Source organism: Pelodiscus sinensis, chromosome 12 (genome assembly GCF_052426305.1).
Source record: "Pelodiscus sinensis isolate ZL-2025 chromosome 12, ASM5242630v1, whole genome shotgun sequence".
Lineage (NCBI taxonomy): Eukaryota > Metazoa > Chordata > Testudines > Trionychidae > Pelodiscus > Pelodiscus sinensis.
The window spans coordinates 40,734,345-40,758,308 of record NC_143063.1 but is presented as its reverse complement, the minus strand read 5'-3'; the positions used below and the strand labels follow the sequence as shown (position 1 = coordinate 40,758,308).

The 23,964-nt window shown below is 42.4% G+C and overlaps 1 protein-coding gene across 8 annotated transcripts in view; it reads right to left on the bottom strand.

Annotated features, from left to right (window-relative positions):
• The window catches only part of CMIP (c-Maf inducing protein), a 198,556-nt gene that overhangs the window by 89,881 nt on the left and 84,711 nt on the right, over positions 1–23,964 (bottom strand). For 6 of the 8 annotated variants that reach the window (XM_025184431.3, XM_025184432.3, XM_006122666.5 and 3 more), the window contains exon 2: positions 11,008–11,133. The exons of 1 other annotated variant lie outside the window; for it this stretch is intronic. In XM_025184431.3, coding sequence (XP_025040216.1) covers positions 11,008–11,133 — 126 coding nt within the window. Of the gene's footprint in view, positions 1–11,007; positions 11,134–11,235; positions 11,532–23,964 lie in introns of all 8 variants that reach the window. One more of the 8 variants, XM_075939999.1, reaches the window with a different exon arrangement.

The following is a 23,964-nucleotide window of genomic DNA, read 5'->3' as shown; positions in this document are numbered from 1 at the left end:
GGGGAGAGGAAGGGGCTGGGCTGTGAGGAGAGATGGGGAGGGTAAAAAAATGGGGAAGGGGCTTGTGCTGAAGAGACAAATCCCAGGGGGCCAAGTGGAGACAATGAGGAAAAGGGAAGGAGGGGAGGTGTCAATGGGAGGGGGAACAGGGTGATGCTGGGAGAGGAGAGGGTAAGGGCACTGGGGGCTAGAGGGGGAGGGGAAGGTGCTGGGAGAAGGCTTGAAAGAAGAGGTGGGCATGAGGAAGGTGGAGATGGAGCAATGCATGTGTGAGGGCACAGGGTCATGAGGGGAATGGGGGCAGAGGGTGCTGAGGGGGTGGGTATCAGAGAAAAAGAGGGCAAAGGGGGCAGGGGCAGTGAGGGAAGGGGGAGGCACCAGGAGGGTGCAGGTGCCAGGAGATTCTGGGGGTGAAACAGAAGGGCAGGCACCTGCAGGGGATGAACCAGCACCAGAGGAGAGAGGCAGGGCAGGTGTAGTGGGAGATGTTAGGAGAGGGGAAGAGGAGGGGTAGTTCACATGATCAGAATGGGGCTCCTGGAGGAATGGGCACAGGGGGGAGAGAAGGGCTGGCGGAGGGGGGCAGGTCTCAGGAGGGCTGAGGGCAGTGAGAAGGGCAGGTGTCAGGACAGCAGGGGAGGGTGAGGGGCTGGGGGGCAGCAGGCACCAGGGGAGCTGATGGAGCAAGGGGAGGAGACATGGCACCAGAGGGAAAAGGTAGACATTTATAAGATATTTATAAATAACTTGGGTGATATTTATTAAGAACGTATTAGTAATTACTGTTCGTATTCTTACTAGCAATTTATGCCATTAAAAAAACACTGGGGGGGGGGGGGGGAGTGTGGCGAGTCCCTTTTTGTCTGGCGAGTAGGGTTTTCCATAATTTTGTCGAGCCCTGCACATGACTAAAGTCATGTACATGCTTAGGTAATCCCAGACTGGAATTTAGCTAAAAACATCCTTGGCTTAATGAATAGTGAATCCTAGACCAATTTACACTACTTAAAGATATGACCTATAACTTTCATTCAGCTTTAGGCTATAATAAAGATGAGAGACATGAACCCTCACAAAGTTTACACCTTTATTTTTAAAAGGCATGTTTTAATGAACGATTTTTGCTACACTGGGGAAGTTTCTCCTATTATTATCTCAGTCTCAACTGCAGTCAGCGCCATTCTAAAGTGGACCGTACCAATTTCAAAGCACTACACTTCTGCGTGGCAATGTTTTACCTACCATTTGCACATTTAGCTTTTAAGCGGCACATTGAATTGAAGACAGAAGAAAGAACAATTCCCGCATTTTCTGTTTGGCAGCACTCTGCATGTACTCGGTTTCACTATTTCCCATGCATAGTCAGACAGACACTGATGCTGCAATGAGCTCTATGCATTGGTTCAACATGACCATGCAGAACCCCATTTCTGTGAGATGTGGTGCAGGATGACCTGGTTGTTGGGAGCTTATTGCAACTAGGATTGAAGTCTCAATGGGTCAGCCTCCCCATTTCAAAAAAGCAGAGGACAAACAAGTTAGAAAATAAGAAAAAGCTAATTCAGGATCTTAAAAACCATGGCAGGAACCTGTGTAGGGTCTCAATCCCCTTGCGATGATTTTTATTATGATGTTGATGAAATCAATGGAGCTATATGACAACTGACACCAGCTAAGGATCTTCTCCTCTGTGCATAAGTCAACATCTATCAATGCCATTTTGTTAACAGTTGTATTGCACTAACTTATCCTATCACTCTGAAATGTCACTCTGCTGACCTCTGCATTATTCACAAGAGTACAAGAAATGGCTTGTCCAGATAACAAAATGTTGTAACAACATTTCTTCTTATTACAGTGTCTTTTCTGTTCACCATCCTAAAGAACTCTCCAGTCAGCAGCTATTCTGAAAAAAATATATATCAGCTGGCAAAACAAAGAATTCATGTTCTGGGTTCCACTGTAATTCTTCCCAGGCCCTGACTTTATTCTATATTTCTCTCTGAATGTTTTCCTGCATTTTGTCTGTATTCTCCTCCAACTGGTGAGGCCATACTGCAGGCTTCTCTTCACCAGTGGTCACACTAAAAGCCAGTATTAATATGACAGAAGGATGAAATCCAAGTCAAAAGACCTTTCAGCAGGGAACAAAAGCCTCCCTTCAAACAGAGTCAGGGTGCAGGGTAATAACATAACCAGACTTTGTGCATCCTATGTAGTACAACCTATGTACAATCCCTGCCTCCTTCCCCCATAAAGGGGAAATATAACGAGTGCATCCACATCATTTGTAGATTCAGGCAGCACCAGTCTCTTTAACTTCTATAAGCCAACTACCAACCCCACATACACACAAGAGTGAACTGCTCTGGAACATCTCCTCCCTGGACTCCTTACTTAGCAGAACCACTATGGCTCTGCTGAATTCTGGGCCTTCCATGAGCCCAGCATGTCACCCCAAGGATACTGAATGGATTTGCTATTATACAAAACCAAGACTCTGAGGGAGGATTATATCTGGAGTAACAGGTTTGCTAAACAAAAAAGCAGGTACTGACAAAAGCATAGGATTAAAGAAACAACATGCAAAGGCACTGCCAATCCAGTGGAAATATTTGCCTTGGGGACTCCCTGACAAAACACTGAGTTCAAGTAGAGCTGAGTATGTGCAGTGAGTGTACTGTTTATCAGGGCTTCCTGTTCTGTTTGTTTTTCCTTCTGACAACACCTGATTGCCAAGAATAGAATAAAAGAACTCTGCACACTAGGGATAGGAGAACTCACTGTCATAGTAAGATCTTACTCCAGAAAAAGTCACAGAACAGGACTCAACATTTTCTGAAATTCCAGGCCCATTCAGCTCTCGCAACACCTGAGATGTGGACTGCAGCCTGCATTTGAGGTTATACGCTTTATACAATTCCATCTTGTCTGGCCTCCCCATCTCCCTCACCCTCAACTTTCTAAACAACTGTTTAAAGGCTGAAATGAAACACCACCAAATTCCCCAACTCTTCTCAATGAAAGGGAAGTGTGATCCGGGAAAGAAAAGGATCCTTGCAAGAAATGCAAACATGAGCTGGGAATTGGAGGTGGGTCATAGGTAGTAAATTGTGGCAAATTTAGTAAATTAAAGCTTCTCATTTGGGTTATTTTATTATGTGCAGGTGCTTGTGATATTTATATAGTACCATCAATGTGCATTGTGCTTTGCAGACAAAAAGCAGGAAGACATAATTCAGCTTTAACACAAAGAGGCCTTGCTACTACTGATGCAGAGAGAAGCTGCTCCCATTTTTTCAAGAGCTGAATTTGATTCATGGTCTCTGCCCCAAAGAGCTTGCACTCGGTGTACTAGGTCCTGCAATACCCATCAATTGTCCCATTGGAATGGAGGGAAAAATCAAGTTTGTCAGTTTAGTAGAACTGGGAATTGACAGAGTTTGGCAAAAAACAAACAAAACACCCAGCTCATTATCATACCAGAGCCTCTAGGAAAATGACATTAGTGCAACCCACAAAGACCAGTGTTCCGTGTAAGATGTGCGCTTGTGTGGCTGCTCAGGAGAGATTCAAATGCCACCCAGTATTTTACAAGCCGATACCAAACTCCAGAACGTATTTTACACTCTGGAGTTACTCCCAACTTCCACAATGAAGGCTTGTCTTCACTACAAGGCGGATCGATGCTGCAGTGATCATTCCACTGGCAGTCAATTAGTGAGTCTAGTAAAGACCCACTAAATTGACTTCTGATCATTCTCCTGTTGACTCCAGTAGAAGATGAGTAAGGGGAGTCAACAGGAGAGTTTTTGCTATTGATCCCCTAACAGCGTGGATCATGCAGTGGGTAGGGCTAAGCTAAGTTGATCTGAGCTATGTTACTAAAGTAACTCAAAGACCTTCCCTGAGACAACACTGCCAGAACCAGCCCAGAAATCCTCTTTCCAGATCTGAACTGAAAGTCCTTTGACTGCAGACAATACCTAGAGGCATCCAAGTCAGAATCTTATACCTGAAACAACGCCTGCATCTTAACTAGTGTGCCCGGAGATACTATGATCAGTTTTGTAGGGGGAAAAGACAGGACAGAATGTAAATTTTAAATTGTTTGCTGCTCCTACCACAGATTTCCTCTTTAGCTGTTATGTCATTGTTTAAAATGGAGCTTTGGAATCCCAATTTTCAAGTTTTATTTTATTTTTAAATATTATGGTGCATTTGTGAGCATCTTATAGAACTGTCTGTAAGGGGAAATCCATTATTATAAAGCATTCTGGCCTGATCAAATTGGATCATCCAGGATCAGATCCTACTGAAAAATATATAGGAAAGCTTGCATTTAACTGCATTCAGTTTCCCATAATTACACTGGCATCAAACCCAGTCCAATATAAATACTATGGAAATCCAGATTCATTCAATTCCTTCATCATTTACTGTGAAGTTATATTATAATATCAGTTTTTGCAGAGGGATTACTGTGCATGCAAAGCACCTACTTTTAGATGTTCATTTCTCACAAATTATATTAATTTGTTTTTTTAAACAAATGACAGGCTTCTCTCGATAAAAATCTGTAGTGCCTGCCAAACTCCCTGTACGTTCCACAGGGCACTTTGGGTTCAAAATTGTTATAATTTGTAATAGTAAACAGGTCAGTAAAAGAGGCTCTGGAATGAAGATTCAGAAATTACAGTTTAAACTGAAAAATGATATACAAATGATATGATAGACATGGATGCAAACACCAATAAGTGAAGTTGAGGAATAGAACAATATTTTTATATGATGCCATAATATTAAAGTTGTCCAACACCACAGCCGAGCAGAGTTTCTCTCCAACAGATTCTGTTATTTGATTGGATGAGGAAAATTCTGTGATGAGGTTCTTAGCCTAGCCTCGGGTAAAAAGGGCTCAGCTCTTCAATCACTTAGGGTATGTCTACACTACCCCGCTAGTTCGAACTAGCGGGGTAATGTAGGCATACCGCACTTGCAAACGAAGCCTGGGATTTGAATTTCCCGGGCTTCATTTGCATAAGCGGGGAGTCGCCATTTTTAAAACCCCACTGGTTCAAACCCCGTGCAGCGCGGCTACACGGGGCTCGAACTAGGTAGTTCAGACTAGGCTTCCTATTCCGAACTACCGGTACCAGCGGGGTTTTAAAAATGGCGGCTCCCCGCTTATGCAAATGAAGCCCAGGAAATTCAAATCCCGGGCTTCATTTGCAAGTGCGGTATGCCTACACTACCCTCCTAGTTCGAACTAGGAGGGTAGTGTAGACATACTCTTAGGGCAGTGTTTCTCAACCAGTGGTACGAGCCCTTAGGGGTACTCAAGAGAAATTGGGGGGGGGGGGGAGGGAGGACATTAACACAACTGAAATTTGAAGAAAACTGAATTTTTTTTTTAAGTTTTACAGCACTTTATTATTTTTGTACTTTTTACACCCCAAAATTTCATTGCCCGTCTGGCTACAATTAAATTGTTTAAACAAATGTGTTGCAATAGTAGAAAAAAATGGTGTCTGAAAACTGTAGGTACTGGGGGTACTTAATTTTTTTAAAGGGGTAGTTTATAAAAAAAAGTTTGAGAAACACTGACTTGGGAGATGCCTATGCAGCAATGCAAGGTACACCTGCAGTTTGGGTAGACATAGACATTAGCTTTATCTGCACCAACATGGCTAATAATAGCAGCAAAGGTTCTGCGGAAGCTAGTGCACCGCCGCTATCATGTCTACACTGCTATTTTAACAATGCTAACAAAGGTCTACCCAACCTGCCATTACATTTTGAATCACATGGTAGACACAGATAAAGTATCTCCACACCTCAGTTCCCAACCTGTACAGTGGGGATAACAGAATTCCCTTGCCTCAGAGGGGGATTCTGAAGGTAAATACCATAAAAAGACAGATTAAAAATAAGACAGGTAGTGACTGACCTTTGCCTGGAGCACCCTGGCTCTCAGTGTTTCACCTTGTACAAACTCTGCACTTGCAGGTGTGTGTGTTTGTATGCAGTTCTAAAAGCCTGGGCCATAGATTTGTGCTTTGCATTGTCTCCTATACTAGGGATGCGAAAGCCTAATTGACTATCCGGTAAGCAAAAGCTTACTGGCTAGTCGATATACTAGTCGACAAGTCGCTTTCCCTGCCTTGCTGCCTCTATCAGAAAGGTGAGGCTCCCTTATAGACTAATCGAATAGTCAATGCAAATTAATCTAAATTAAACATCCCTAACCTATACAAGCATCAATACAGTCTTAGCAATAAAACTACAAAATATTAAAAATAAATTTCTATTGTCTATTATTCAATGGATTGTAAGGCAGAATCTAGATATAAATACACCAAAAATGAATAACTTTGTCACCTCATTAGTGGCTCCTCCTATGTATTTTATACCTGCAACAAATTCTGGAAAAGTGAATCAGAACTCACTTTTCCAGAATTTTTTGCAGGTATAAAATACTTAGGAGGAACCACTAATGAGCTCAGGAAATACGTTTGTATTCAAACCTCCATGTTCTTCAATGTGAGTGGAACACAGAAGCATTATCGTAAAAGTGTTTTCATCTCTTCTGCTAGAATTTGCCTCTGCCATCTGTTCTGCATTACCCCTGGATTAGAGATGTAAAATCCTGCGTAACTGGTTAACTGGATAAACACGAAGTTTACTTTACATTTTACCGTTAACCAATTAAGAAGGGCCACTCTAGCCCAGTTCATCACAGCTGGGCTGGAGTGTCTCACTGCCAAAGGCAGGGACTATTCTATGCAAGTTGGAGAAGCCCCTGCCTGAGATGCGCCTAGCCCACTGCAAACAGGGGCTGCTCCGGACATCTAGAGCTCATGGCGGGTAGGGAGCTGCTCCAATCCTCTTATCAATTAACCATAACTGGTAATGGGTGATGCTTACTAGTTAACCTTTTACATACCTATACTGGATTCATATAATTGGTGTTTAGACTTGGGGTAGAATGCACAGGGCTCATGGCTTACAAAACAGAGCATTAACTGTGCTGGAATGGATTCTTTATGTTCCATGTGTTCCTGATCTTCAGCCTACATTGGAAGGTTCATCACACATGGGCTGCATCATTTATACAGATGGCAGACAAGGAACCTTCCATAGGTAGCTTCATAGGTAGCTTCCCACATTCTCTCCAAAGTCCCCATCTTATCTTCTGATTTTCAAGGGATGCTCTGGGGCTGTTTGGGAGAATCAGAGAGGGCAGTCTGCTATTGAACAGCTTCCCTGATAGTGCTGCAGTGTTTAATGTCAGATACAGATGTCTGTCTGCAATCTTTCGTGGCTCTGATATACAGCTGGTCAGCTCCAGGGTCACAAATATACTATCATTAGAAGTGTCAAGTTCTGTCAGTGTAGTATCATTCATATCTTCATATATACTACTGCCCTAATTCCAGATCCTCTTTGGCATAGCAAAGAAAGAAATACAACTTCCATTGCAATCACCTTTCTGCAGTTACTCATTTTCACCAGAACAAATTCCTTTGTGACTGAGAATTTTTCATGAGTTCACCATTTTACAGATACGCTCTCCCCCCCTACCCCCCCCCCCCCCCCAGTTTCTGCTGAAATCACTCAGGGGTTTCTGAAATCTACACATGTGAAACACGCTTTCTAGTCCACATATTCCAGCTAGAAGAAATCACCAGCTGAACAGATATTATTGAAACTTTTTGTAGTCATCATTGACAGCCAAGGAACAAGCCAAATTTGGAGAAATTGGGGTCAGCACTTTTGAAATTATGACTGCTAAAAGGGCTTGTTTTTGTAAGTGCATTATACAGCTGGATTTTCAGTTAGCTTTCTTCTTTTCTTTATCTGAAGCACTCTCAAAACTCACAAATGTGATGGGGTGCTCTGCTCTCAGCTAAACTTCTAGTGACCTTATAAATCCTACAAAACCTTGCGAACTTATGAGGAAGTGTGGAATAATGTGAAAATAAAGGAAACGGTGGTGCCTCCTGTTTAGAAACAGAGGACTGAATACAGGAAACTATATACACAGAGCACCACAACATAGCTGTAAAACATCTGGTGATGGTAATCAGCATGTTACACAATAAACAGACTTAGGGAGAAGGAAAATGCAGACAAGGACACTATTCTCATACAAATAGCACTGATTAGATTTTTCATCCAGAGATCTCAAAGCACTTTGTTTTTAAATAGTGATAGAAATGTAGCCATGTTAGTCTGGTGTAGCTGAAACAAAATACAGGACTATGTAGCACTTTAAAGACTAACAAGATGGTTTATTAGATGATGAGCTTTCATGGGCCAGACCCACTTGGTCATCATCTAATAAACCATCTTGTTAGTCTTTAAAGTGCTACATAGTCCTGTATTTTGTTTGTTTTTAAAGTGAGTGTTACAATTTCAAGGTCAGAGAACTAAGACACAGAAATTAATAGGTTATTTTTTAAAGGTTCTGAACACGCACTAGCACAGCTGCTCAGGTCAGGTCTCACCTAAAGTGATATGGCATGTCAGTTGCAGAACTCTCAAAAGAAACCAGGGCTATGTCTACATGGGGATGGTTTGGTGACAAAAGTGCTGCTGACATGCAAAATTGGTCAAAAGTGAAAACCAGCCAAACTGGTTTTTCTGCCTTCCCTCCTTGACATTTCATGGCCACATTCCTAGCTCCCCTGTCAACATGGGAGTATCCCACAGTGCAATGTTAATAGATCACAGAATACAAGGGCTGGAAGAAACCTCAGAAGGCCATCGAGTCCAAGCCCCTGCCCAGAGCAGGACCAATCCCAACTAAATCATCTCAGACAGGGACTAAAAAATCTCTAGGGATGGAGATTCCACCAGCTCTCTAGGGAACCCATTGCAGCACTTGACTACCCTCCTAGGGAAATAGTTTTTCCTAATATCCACCCTAGACCTCCCCCACTCAGGAGCAGCCTGAGGCTGGCTGCAGCAGCTGGCACTTCAGGCGGAAGGCGCGATTGACGTCCCCCGCCTGCATGGCCATCAATGGCTGTGACGTAATCATCAGGTGCCCGGGCGCCCTGTGACGTCATCATCGGGTGCCCCGGGCGGCAGCACCCTAGGCATCCGCCTAGTCTGCCTACGCTCACAGGCCGCCCCTGCCCCCACTGCAACTTGAGACCATTCCTCCTCATTCTGCCATGTGTCACTACTGAGAACAGCTTCTCTCCATCCTATCCCACCTTCAGGTAGTTGAAGGCTGCTACCAAATGGCAGAGCTGATCCCTGTGCTTCTTGGGATTCTCTCCGAGCTCTCCCACAGCATCTCTCAGATGCTGGGAGTAGCATCCTGAATATCTCTGAGAGCTCTCTGTGCTGAGGAATGTCAAAGCAGCACAGCAGTCTCTCCAGCCTTCCTCCTGTAGCAAGCTCCAGCTTTCTCCCTGTTGATATGTTTCTAGCAGGGCAAAATGGGATCATTCCAGTTGATTTGCTCTTTTTGTTTGTTTCCAAATGGAGCAGCTCACTCAGCTATCAGATACTTCCTGGAGCTTTGAAAAGGGAGAGGTAGCAGACATCACAAAACATTGAGCACAGCCATCAGGCCAAGAATTGTGGGATACTGACAGAACACAGTTCTCTCCACAAAACAACCGAGTTAACATTGGCTCTTTGGCCACAATAAAGGAAGGTGAAAAAACAAAACTCTCACAGAGGTGGAAGTTTTTTGTCTTCACCCACACCCCCAAAGACAACAGGCAACAAAACAGGCCCAGATCTCCTGACTCCAAAGTTAGCGGCATAGCTACTGAACCATGCTGTTTCCCCTGGAGATCTCCCATGAAATGCTTATCTCTCAACGTCTATCCTCTACACTGTCTTTTTTCTGCAACATCAAGCAAAGTGTGGATAAGACCAACTAGCTTGTTCAAACTGAGAATGTTCTGAGCGAGTTCTAAGAGTAAATGCGACATGCAGTTGAGGTGTCCTTGAGGGGTGATTATTTTAAAACAAATACTTGCATAAAGAACTACATACATATTTCTGACCCACATCACCGCTTTGGTCACCCATCCACAAAGAGGCAATGGAATGGTACATTTCCAGATACTTCAAAGTTCAGAGAGCTGAGCTTCCTGATTAACTGAACCTTCTAAAATGCTTTATTCTCTAAAATGTAACAGCATTCTAGCTCACCTGAAGCCTTTACGTGAGTGGATGTCTTTATAAAATAAGATTTAATTTTTCTAGAAGTTATGTGCTTAATGCAAGAATTGCAGAGTGAAATAATATAGTTTGTGTTATTCAGGACATCTGATTAGATCATTGGATTGGACCCTTTGGGCCTTAAAAATCATGAATTCTCCCAAAAATCCCTGTCTTTATTATAAAATCTGCTGCAAGGATTAAATCATCTTGGCCCCAAAATTCCCGTTATCCGCTATCACTTTAAAACACATGCACATGTCCGTGTAGCAAGCACAGCAACCCAAACAATCCTGAATTGCTCTGACTGTGTCACCTCACACAAATCAGGTGATAATTAAACAAACTTGACCACAGTGAATTATCTGCCCACTACCAGGGCTCACACCTCAGACTTAGAAAACAGAATCAAAGCGATTAATAGCGGGGGGGGGGGGGGGGGGGGGGGGGAGGATAAAAAAAAAACAAGGAAGTCTAGTAGCACCTTAAAGACTAACAAAACATGTAGATGGTATCATGAGCTTTCGTGGGCACAGCCCACTTCTTCAGATGACAGGAGTGTTAGAAGTCCAGATCCAAGAATAAATAACGGAAGGGGGGGGGGGGGGCGGCGGAAGAGAGGGGAAAAAAAGGAGGGGAGGAAGAATAAAAAAAAAGAGAGTGAGAAGATAAGCTTTATGATACCATCTACATGTTTTGTTAGTCTTTAAGGTGCTACTAGACTATTTGTTGTTTAAGTTTTTCCTGTTACAGACTAACTTGGATACCCCTCTGAAGCTTCTGAATAGCAGGAGTGTTGTTCTTTCATGTTTACTGTACCTGCAGTAAGACAGTACCGCCAGGGATTGTGAGCTGTAAACAGTACTTAGGGGCATTCTCCCAGGAGAGCAGCTGAACATCTTCAATAGCACTGTAGGAAATGGAGTTTTCCATATACCCAGTTGGCTGCAAGGAAATAAACAGAGAAAGAAAAAAATAAGCAACTACTTACTCATCAAAAGTTTCACAGCATGGATTCAAAGGCATTACACCTCACCAAAACTTAACTGTATTTGGTGGGAGAACAGCTGCATAGTGTGATTGTCTTTGATGGATGACAGGCAGCAGGACAGAACACAACTCTAGGCACTCCCCTCTGGAACTTCAGGTCCAAATCACAGGGAAGGTCACATACAAAGTTGTCTGGTGGCCTTACAATCATCCCATCTGACCCTGTCATGAAACCACTCAACAACTGGGTGGAACTAGGACTTCAACGGGAACCTGAACCAACCCCTTGCTGCATCTGGAATCAGGAGTAAAGTGCTGAGGGAGCCCATGGTAGCAAGCTTGTCAGAAGATTCCTAGGGATAGGAAAGGAGGTTAACCATTAACTGGTGGGCTGGCACAGTCCCAGTCATCTGGAGCAGCTCCTGTCCACGAAGGGCTTGAGGGCCTCAGCAGCCAGGAGGACACTCCAGCCCCCACCTGCACCCCTTCTTGGTCAACTGGGGAAACATATTTTTAACTAGTTAAACAATTAAATGGGATTTTACATCTCTAACCCCTACAGGTCATTATTCCCCCCTAGATGTCAGTCCATCCCCCACTCCACTTACAGGAGAATTAAAACCACAAAAGCAGACAAAACTAGGAAACAGCTGACGTTAATAATCAAGCCTGGGGATGAAGTTACAGTTGTTGATCAAGCCTGTCTATACAGAAGCAAGAATATGTTTCCCAGATGCACACTAACTCTGATCAAACTAGTGCATTAAACACAGCAGCGGGGCGGCACCAGCTAGCTGCCAGAGTATTTACCAAGGGTGGGTGGGATTGTACTTGGGCAGCTAGCCCAATGGCTACATTGTTATTTTTAGCAAACTAACCTAAGCAGAACTGAGGTGCATTGGTCTGTCTGCCCTGGGAAGTATCGTCCCAGTTGCTGCGTAGAAAAATCCTATACAAAAACGCGTTGAATTGCATCGGTTAAATGAAAAATTTGCAAGCTCAATATTGCAAAATGCGTGGCAGTGTCTATAGGAGGAAGATACTTGGACTAGACTGGCAAAACAGCAGTGTAATATAGTTAAATGAGAAGGATTCGATTTTTTTAATTAATAGAATACCAAGAAACAGATTCCACTATACACTCATACGAATTGATGAAAAAAATATTTCCATCAATTATAATAAAAATGTACAGATTGACATAGAAAGAAAAATGTTGCTATAAAACTTAAGTTTTATTTAAGGATATTTCACATTTTATATTGTCACAGTCGTATAGCTTTAATTTTTTGAATCTCAACATCAGTGCAATTATTTCTGACTCCCCCATTGTCTGATCCCCGCCATAATTGCCCACAACTGTAAATTAAAAAAAAAAAAAAAAAGTCTGACAAACCTAAATGTGTTGCACTAGTTTTATGGTGTGTCTTTTCTGCCTCCTGTTTACAAGCCTGCCCAAGTATATTATCTAATCTAGAACACTGAATCTATCTAGGGTTGCCAGATGTGCGGTTTTCGCCCCAACTGTCCATTATTCGGGTCTCTAGTCCGGTAAAAAAACAGAAAATACCGAACATGTGAAATGTCCGGTATTTCCTGTTTCCCTCAGATGGAAGTCCAGCGGGGACAATTTTTCCCTGCCAATTTTTCTCTGGCAGGGGAGCGAGGAGCATGGGGCCATTTAAAGGCGCAGCACCCCCTTTTTTCTCAATTTTTTCCTGGTGTTTTTTTTGGGGGGGGTGCCGGTATTTTTCGTTAAACCATCTGGCAACCCTAAATCTATTAATAAATCTTTGGACTCCAAAGGTGTCTTTTACACACCTGGAATGGAGGGGGAAGGAGGAGGCAGGGAAAAAAAACGAGGGGGATGGATACACACTCAAGCAACTGCATCAAGATTTATAATCAAAGGCACCCCCACCAGCCTACTTATCTCGAACATTTAAATATCAGCTTTCTGAAGATGTTGCCACTGCCTGATTACAAGTGACAGCCATAATTAACAAAAAAAATTAGCATGCTGAAGTTAAATGTGTAATATAAAAAAAATTGAATGGAGATACCTATCTCCTAGAACTAGAAGGGACCTTGAAAGGTCATCGAGTCCAGTCCCCTGCCTTCACAGCAGAACCAAGTACCATCTCTGACAAATTTTTGCCCCAAATCCCTAAATGGCCTTCGCAAGGATTGAACTCACAACCCTGGGTTTAACAGGCCAATGCTCAAACCACTGAGCTATCCCTCCCCCCCATTCCTCTGTCTAGTGCGGAGATCATGGACATTGGGGGCATCCCCCGCCAAACCTGAATAAGGTCCATGATCTCCACCCTGGACCAGGAAGGCGCCCACCTTCTCCAGCCCATCAGGCTCCTGGGAGCTGGCAGACTGCTCCGGGGGAGTGGTGGAGGGCTGGCTGCCAGTGGCTTGCTGGCTCATGTTTTGGGGCCACTGGGTCAGGGGCCCCGGTAGCCACTGCTGGCTCTGGGCTGGCAGGCTTAGAGCTGGCACAGGCACTGTGGCCAGGGTCTACCCCTTTAATGGCTCCGGGGCTAGGGGAGAGGAGAGTAAGTTTTCTTGTTTGTGCCTGAGTGGCCACCAGGGCTCCCTGGGAAGGGCTGGAGGCCCCCTATTTTGAATTAAGTGTCTACACAGCACTTAATTTGAAATAGCTATTTCAAATTTGGCATTACTAATTCAATCAACAAAACTAATCAATCAACAAAAGCAAGGAAACTCAATTTAAATATTAATTGCATGTTTTTAACCTCCCTCACCAGTATGACCGTGTACAAATAACACTAGGATATATTCTAAATAATCTACAATTTATTATTTTCACATGTGTGTGCACATATATGAACACACACACTATTCATTCTCTCTCTCCCCCCCATATATACATGTATATCTCCTTATATATGTATATATGGGGGCGGGGAGAGACAGAGAGAAAGTAGGTATACACGTACACATGTAGAGAGATGCAAGCACATGCACTCACACACACACACATGCCCTATTTGTAGGGCCCTGACCAGATACAAAATTTGTATCCATATCCCCAAAAATGATGCCAGGCTCTAACTATCCGAGTTAATCCAATGCTTCACAGCAAACCTGAGACCCTCATCTAGCTGCGCTCAGCACTCATGTAGGTAGAGAACTTGTCCAGCATAGCTAGAGGAGTAACTGTTCTGCTATAATTATTCCACTATAGCTATGATGGGTCAATATCTCCATCTAGACAGGTCCTGACACTGACCCCTGCTTAGCATAAAATAGGTGTTTCTTAGTCTCAATTATTAATTATTTTCTCAGTATTTCTGGTTTACTGTGCTCAGTGTGTTTTGTGATGTCTGCTACCTCTCCCTTTTCAAAGCTCCAGGAAGTATCTGATAGCGGAGTGAGCTGCTCCATTTGGAAACAAACAAAAAGAGCAAATCAACTGGAATGCTCCCATTTTGGAGCAGGGGCTGGGACTGGAGCATCATGGCAGCCCCTGCAAGCAGCACAAGTCAGAGCCTGTGCCACTCAGGGAGCCGACAGCATCAGGGCACACAGCCCAGACAGTCTGGTGGGACGGGCAAGGCATGGTGCCTGCTGGAGCAGCTTGCCAGTAGCATGGACTTGGGAGCTGATGGCAGACCACTCCCAACCCAGTAAATTCTCTTGACCAGTCCCGATGTTGCCAGATCAGGGAGGTCCAGCCTACCCTCGCTTATCTTGAATCTATTACTCCCACCCCACTAGCTTAAAATTACTTTATATCAACAGTTTTGCAAATAAGGAAAAAAGAAAAAAATCCTGTAGAATTACCACCACCTCTGGGGCAAACAGGAGCAGCTCTAACAATCACAACAAAGGATTCTTGTGGGCGAGTGTGAAATAAGCAAATTCCTTTCAGAATGTAGGTACTTTTCAGCTGCACTACTTCCTTCCATAAGGTAAGTGGGTGGTGTGTATGAAAAATCATAATCACGCTTTAAAAGTATAGAAAAGCCCCATACAAAATGTCTGCCAACATGCAGTAGATGCCTGTATAACACAAGCTTACCACTACAAAACCTTCAGAAGACTTTAGCAAGAAAAAAAACATAGGCGTGCAGTTAAAAAAAAGATCTCTAAAAAAAGTTCAGCTTGCTGTAGAAGTGATAATATTATACAACTCTAGCAATGAAAAATTTCACTGTCTCTAACAAAAGCTTGTTGTGCAGGAAGTATGATAACTTCTGCTTATTCATTTACCCACCGTATTGTTCCATGCTAATGATTGGAGTCCCAGTGGTTTCTACTGAAACTATACGTCAGGCGTTGCCTACTGGAGAGTAATTATCTTGTTCTCACAGGAAGCCAAAGGCCCAAGACCCTTTAGAGATTAAGACTATAACACTTAGGGAAAATATGAAAAACAGTATACACAGGGTCTATTAGGCTCAGGAGACAAAGTTTCCAACAACATGCTTTGAAAGAATGAGAGGCAGGGGGAATCCAAAACCAGCCACAGTAAATATAAAATTAACTGGGCAGGAGAAAAGCAAACATCTCTACAGGGGCCCCATCCTATGTGATGCTGAGTGCCCTGAGCTTCCATTCCCTTCAAACAGTTCAAAGTGTCCAGGACCTCACAGAATCTGATCCTGAGACAAAAAATTTTCCCATATCTTTTCCCCATAATTACACCTTCTCAAAATGTCAAAGATAACTGACCCAGTTCAATCACAGCTTTGTAATCTTTCAACAACTAAACCTCATCCCAAAGACCAAACATGAGCTGATTTTCGTTAATCAACACATTTTATTTAGAAAGAGTAGGATAATTAGCCGTGCCGTCTTGTTAAAGGATCAAAAGAAAACTATGAGTCATAAAGTGGTTTTTCTGTTTTGTTTTCTTCTCTGATAGCCAGAGTACTTTTTAACCTTAGGGCTAATTTTTTATTATTTAAATGTCACTTGTGCTTTCCCCTCCTCTTCTGATGTACTGGTTCAAAATTCTCCATCACAGAGAACAGACTAGATTGTGTCACATTTTCAATGGTAACTGCATCTGTAACTCCCCTCCTCACTTGAGGCTCACTCAGGTCTCAGTGGTATCCTTCCTTTTGACTACAGATTCCTGCCTTATCAGCTGGGCAGCCAGTGCCTGCAGTTTGCTTTCTCTCCCAGGACAATGACAATGTTTTACCAGTGACTGCACAGCTATTCCAAAGCAAAGTACATTTATTCTTAGAACAAAAAGCATCACCAAGAAAACATAACACAAACAATAAAAGAAATTAAATGCTCACTAAATTGAAAATCGTCAATCTCCAACATGGAGAGTTTGGTAGGCCAAAGCCTTTCTAACCCCTCTGCAAAGGACAGAGCAGCTGTACAACAGTACGTACTATGTCTGTCTTGCCATAAGGAAGGCTCTGGGTTGGTTTAAACTCAGCCTTTTCTACCAAGAGTCCTGCTTTGTCCCCCAATCTCCTGAAAACAGGTAACAACTGTCCCTCCTCCTATATACAGGAGTCAAGCTTCAGAGGCTGGATATTCGCATAGCCAGCATTGGGATTTTGCATTAATCACTCTCCTGGAGTGATTCCAGATTTCATAGGAAACACCCTCCACCCAGAGAAGACAGAAACACACAAATACACATCACCTGTATTCCACAGCTCATACCATCTAGCCCCATCATAAAGGCTTAGAGAAGTTTTCATGCTTTAAACATAAAATACAACATGGCCCACAAAGACACTGCAAGTGGTAGCCATATCTGTCACAGTTGTGCTTTCATGGCACAAACTTAATAAGGACATTTACGTAAACAGAAATTAGAGTTTTGAAGTGCCTTCCATTTTAATTATCTAAAACCATCTTTGCAGAATGGAAAATCTTAGTTTTGATAGATTTAAAATCTAGGCACGCAATATACATCACATCCTCCAAAATACAGCATCACAGCCTTCCCAAGAGCTATTGGTTTATAGCCTTCCCAAAACTATAGGCTTATACACCACCCTTTTCAAGAGCAAAGCATTCATTTCTTCCCACATGATGCCAGTTTGGCTGGTCTGTGCAGCAGAGCCTTTTCATTTTGGAGTAGCCAGCACCATATTGAGAAGCCCCTTGGCCTATCCATTACACTTGAGAGCAAAGGGAACTTTGAATCCATCTTCCCAGGGCTGAGCACAGTTTAGCCTATCAAGAAAAACAGAATTTAAAATGTAATGTATTTTTGTATTTAGGCAAATTATTTCATTTTTACATTTCAACAAGGAAACTAGATTAGTCAGTTTCATGTTTGCTACATATGACAAGCTCTTTGTTTTTGGTTTGCAACATGGTAGGGAACTTTTAAATAAAAATAAAAGGCTCTTTACTTAAAGCTAAATCATAGAAAAATTTCTATTCACATTAGGTTTTGTGAAACCCATTCATCCCATCAAACATACATACCTTTCCCTTTAGTGTAAAAACAACAGAGAATTTTTGCTCTTTTAAAGAAAAAAAAAACCTTTGCATTTCATTCAGTTTCATAAAGATTTATAAACCACAGAGCTTTGAAGCCAAGTGACCTTTTCAGGACAAACAACCAGATACCAAAAGACAGAGTAAATAATAAACTCAGAGTCTCCGAAAATTGAAGGAACTTTCAGGCCCAAGTTTAAGTCAGCCTTCCTTGAGCTTTTCTAGAAAGCAGAAGCCACAGAAGCAGCCCATACAATAATACAAAAAAGTCTACACAACTGTTTCCATAGGAAATTTACTAAAAGGGAAAGAACAAACATGACATCCACTGTTCAGATGAGGCTTTTATGCATTTACTCATGCAATAAGGTACTAAATCTTAAACTCAATTTCTACACAAGGCTGACTAGAACAGATACACGATACAAATTCAGGGAATCATTCACAGACAGACGTACATACTGGCAGGATGGATGACAGGTAACCCTAAAATATCCAATGACTGTCCCAAGTGAGATATTCTGGGTGGAAAAACATGTTATTATAACATTCTCCATCACCACCAGATGTCTATGCCTCATTTGGCTGTTCTTTAGAAGTAAAGCATGTAAATGCACTCAGCTCGGGATTATCAATATGCTGTATTATGTATGACTATCCATATCTGTACTAAGGCCCAATCCAGTAAGGATCAGACCACCTTCCAGGAAATTCTGCTTTCACCTCAAACCGAGGTAGCAATAAGGTTATTCAATTCAGACCTTACAAGGTCCTGGACTAAGGAACTGCTAAGAATGGACGCCAGAATGAAGATTTTCTGACCACATATGAATACACCCTATGGCTCAAAAAAAAGAAACTATGTCAGAAGCTGTCCCTTGTCTCTACGAAATTTAGAGGAATTAATATCTGGTCTGGACACACAAACTACAGGAAGACATTTATCAAGTGCACCTATTGGCAATGCTTAGCTGTAATAGCCAGCTCGATTCAATTTAGCTAATTCTTGATATGGAAGAAATTGTCATTCATATGTCATAAGAAGTGGAAGTCCACGTTAACGTTAAGAAGATTAATACGTAAGAGAAAATCTAATAGCTGGATGATACACATGCCTTCATGGTAATATTACTGTCATTGGACTTGGAAGTACATGAACTTTAGTTTTCTCTGAAGCCCAACCAAATTTGGATCTAGAACCAGGATTCTCATGGAGTCTGCTGAAGTACAGCAATTCCTCTCCTCCTCTGCAATACCTGTGAGAATCTGGGCCAGAAATTAATCTGAATTTTAGCTTGGCAGCAGATCAGATGCAAATGCACTTCTTCTCCAAATATTTAAGGGTGCCTAGGATTTTCATGTTGTTAAATTACAGTGCTACATTTTAATGTAACAAACCAAAACATGGATTATCACAGACTGCACACAGAGTACTTTCATAATTTGTAATCCATTTGAAGTACCAATTTCATGCAGCCACATATGACGGAAAGAACAGAACTGTCTGTCATGCAAAAAAGCTAGTCTCTGCTTCACCATGAAATAATCTCTCCAATGTCTGAGTCATCAGAATAACAGTACTAAAGGGTGAAGAGAGAGGGAGAAAAAAAAAATTGAGAAAAAAATAAATGCAAATCACTTCAAATGCTGAATGAATATAAATGTTTCTATTAATCACACTTAATAAGCGGATAAGAGCAGCACATGAGCCGACACTCAGACTTACACCATTATCTTGCATCCACGTGAAAGCAATGATTTGGATATGAAAAGTCCTGTCAGAAATTCACCCTCAAAAGGGGAAAAAATAAAGTCATTTCACCAAATGTATGTGGAGGAAAGAAGTCAAGTAGGCAGGGGAAAAAAACCCTGATAATGGATTTCTTAAAAACCAATGTTACAAAATCCATGTTTGCACTTTTTTAAAAGGGGTGGGGAGTTATTTTTTTTATTGTCAAACCCAGAAGAGGAATAATTGAGAACACACTGTGTTTACTTTATCCAGAGAATTACTTGACTTTCAGACAGTAAGATGAGAGGTGTATCTTAACAGCTTTTGATGATGCACAACCACCAACAAGAATACTCTGCTTGAACAGCTCATAAAAAGTAAATTTCCTGGCTTGGTAGGAGGGTTAATGTGTCAAAGTCACACCAGGGGGATCTTTAATGTATTCAACAGTCATGGACTGATGGGCTGGCATTTTAAAAAAGCATACCGAGTCTATACTGGAAAGCCCTCCGTCCATGGATCGGGCTATTGTCAACCATGGTTGAAAACAGCCAGTCGGCTGAATTAAGGGAGTCACCCTTGCCCAACACATACTGTAAAAAGGAAAAATGATTCCTTACAGAATTAGGGTCTTGGTCACATTTTGCAACTAAGTCTGTTGAACTCTCTTGATTCAGTGCAAAATACAGGATGACCATCAGCAGAGGGGAGAGAGAAAGGGAGGCGAGCTGTATTTGATGCAAGATTATACATGGCACGGTTTTCTAACACAGGCCAAGGTGGAAAGCCTTGGTCTCCAAGTACCTGATCCTTTAACTTTCACTGAAATCAAAGGGAAAGGGGGGCATTCAGCCACTCACAGGAAATTCTGAAAAAAAAAAAGAGTGCCGTATAATAAAGACATAGGGACTGCTCAACCACAAGAAGTTTAGTCATATAGAGTGGACAGTCAAGTCTTTAATGTAAAATACTTTTAATTATCAAGTTTCTTCCATCAAAGGATCCTAAAACATTTTAAAAACTTCCAACAGACATGGGAGACATCAGAGATAGGACACAGAATGGCCATCCTTGGTCAGACCAATGGTCCATCTAGTCCAGTAACTGGGCTAGCATCAGATGCTTCTGGTGGAATGAACAGGACAAATTATTTAGTGATCCATTCCCGGGCCCAGCATCTGGTAGCTGCAGACTTAGGGACATCCAGAACAATAAGGTTGCATCCCAGACCATCTTGGCTAATAGCCATTGATAGATACATCCTCCACAAACGTATCTAATTTTTTTTAAAACAAAATTATAGTTTAGGCCATCACAACATCCCCCTGGCAATAAGCTGCACAGGCTGATGGTGCATTTTGCAAAAGAAGTACTTCTTCCTTTTGTTTTAACCCTGCTGGGTGACTCCAGTTTAAAAATTCCAAACCACGGTCTCACAACACCCGTGTGAATGATTATGTCCGACTTAACCAATGAAGAAATGATCAACAGAAAGATTACACAGCAGTGATTGCGGGAGCTAAATACATCTAGGGATCATGTCTCAAATGGCCTAAGGTCATGCAAAGTTTGCTGTAGGCTAGGTCTACAAGTCCATGCTTCTTACAACATGGCATGTGGGGAAAGAGGGGGAGGGAGAGCTGCAGCTAGCACTCATCTCTAAAACTCAGCTTGAACACATTCTGCATATATAACAAAGCACGGTTCTTAACATGCACAATCATTTATCCTAATTCATGTTTCTATATATCTTGTGAATACTGGTTTTCCCCACCAATCTTTTGTTGTGTCTAATAAGAACCTATAAGCTCCTCAAGAAGAGACCTGGCTTCTTACTATGGTCATGCAGAGCAACTAGCACCAGGGGGCCCTCATCTCAATTGAGGCCCCTAGATTTTTTTTGATAGTTTTGTAATAGTAACAAGATGGTCAACACAATAGAAAGACCAAGGAACATCTGCATATAGAGTGATGTGTATAACATCAACACAAACAACATATAAAGCATAAAAAAACCCATCTATATACTTTGACTGCATCCCTCTCCCTTCCTACGTTACAAATTTTCTTAGATTGAAAACTATTTTGGCAAGGGGAAATTGCAAGCGCTTCACAGGCCCTTTCGAACAGCAATAATAAATAACAGTAACAAATAAAGAATAACCTCATTCAGTGCAAAAACTGTTAGGCACGTGTACAGATTTGTAAAATAATTAAATGTATACACACACAGTACACACACACACACACACACACACACACACACACAGACAGTACACACACACACAGAACATAACAAGCCTCTGCCCTCAGTAGGCAGCATCAATAGACAACCACCCAATCCTCTAGCTAATTTTCCATAGCAACAACAGTATTACAGAAAACACTCCATCCACAAACCACTGAGTCAAGGTTGCTCTCCATTTCCAATTATCTTCAAGTCAACGCTTAGTGAACAGACTGGCCTTGCACTGTGCCATGAAATGCATCAAACACAAGTACTGGCAGACCAGCGAGGCAAGCAAGCACTACACTCGAGGATGTTCTATTGTGCACTGACCCCAAGGTATTGCCTAAGCTAAACTAAAATGCACCGCAACAAGCTATTTGATAAAATATGATGTTCTTGCACAAACAAGCATCATCTCAAGTTCTTCTAAGCTGGTTTTAGGGCCAGGTAGGTCTTTAGCTTAACACAAGGTGAGGAAGTCTACAATAATTTCTCCCCAGTATGGACAGGAAACCACAACCACCACTGCAGCAGCACTGGTTCAGGTAACTGGTAATATGACGACTCTGTTATGGCTCGGCCCATAAAAAGATAAAGGACTTACTATTATTGCAAGCTAAAGGAGATCTCTAACAGTTGCACTGTTACAGAACACATCGTTACAGGTCCCCCGCTCCATACTAATGGAGTGATTCCTATTAATAAAGTATCCAAAAGTTCATCATCTCAAGTCAGATCTAAGAATGTTAAGGACTAGTCAACTAATCGATAAGCAAATGCCACTTCAGAGTTTCAAAGCAGCAGCGCCACAAGAGTCTGACCCTGGGATCCATGTGGCACTGTCCCTTTAAGGGGCATTTCAAAGCGGGAGCGCCCCATGGATCCTGTGGTCAGCTGGACTCCACAGCTGATCCCAGGCTCCGCAGCATTTCCCCAGAATCTGGGTTGTAGGGAAATGCGGCTCAGAACCCACAGTCAGCTGGGGAGTCCCCAGCTGACCCTAAGCTCCACATTGCATTTCAAAGCAGCAGCACAGCATGGAGCCTAGAGTCAGCTGGGGGGCTCCACTTTGAAATGCACAAGAGCACCCACTGGGGACTCTTGTACATTTCAAACCTGGCATGCTACATGCATCCCAGAGCCAGCGGGACTTCCTGCTGGCCCCAGGCTGCATGCTGAGTTTCACATTCCTTCTTTGAAATGTACAAGAGCCACAGCAAGGAGGAATGCAGAAGTGCTTATCGACTAGTCGAGTAGTCAATGGAAATTCCATTGACTATCGACTAGTAAATTAACCGATATTTAACATCCTTAGTCAGATCCAGCCCAAATGCAGTAGTTTTCAACCAGGGATTTATGTTATAATTGTATGGCAAAAATGAGAACAAACGCAATTTTTCATAACAGTGTGTACTGTGATACTTTGGGGTTCTTATGCCTAATTTTGTACGCTCAAGTAGGTTTTTTTAAGTGAGGTGAAACTTGGGGAATAAGGCCAAGTTCCAGGTGTTTAGCTCAGCACCATATGAACCAAATCTACCATGATTTCTCGCCAAGACAACACAATCAGATTCCAGTAAGGGATATAGTAGTCTGGAAAGGTTGATAGCAACTGCCCTAATGTTTTAGAGGTCTAAGAATGTAGAAGTACAACCCCAGTTGTCAGGTAAGCTATGTGAACTCAAAAAATTTTTCCCCCTCAAAAAAATGTTAAATGGAGGATAGGCTGAGTCATGACAAAAGCAAGACGACCAATTTAACAGAAGCCCTTCAATGGCTTGTCTGTTAGGGGTAGCTCCCAGAGCAGAGATTCTCAACCTTTTCTTTTTTTTCCCTGAAGCACCCCCCCACACCCTACCCCCCCAAACATCCTCTAAAAACACCATAGCCCACTTGTGCCACAGTAATTATTTTTCTGCATATAACAAGCCAGTGCTAGTATTAAGGGATAGCATGCAGGGCAACTGCTCAGAGCCACATGCCATAGCAGCCCTTATGAAACTACACTGAGCAGGCTTTCTGCTTCAGCCCAAAGTGGCAGGACTCAGGCATCCAGGCTTCAGCCTTCTGTTCCGGGCTCCAGCAAGTAATGCTGGCCCTGCCTGATTGACCCCCTGAAACCTGCTTGTGGCACCCGGGAACCCCAGGTTCCCTTTGAGAATCACTGTCCTAGAACTAACATCTGGGAACTGCTAGTAGAAGAACATCAGCTCATCTCAAATATCAAGCTGGTTAACAGGAAGAAATTCTCTTAAACACCAGAGGCCAGCCATATACCGATTACACATGCTTTGCTATTAAATAAAAGACCAGCACACATCTCTAATTTTATCATCAGCTCTAACAATTCAGTACCCATTGTTTTCGCCAA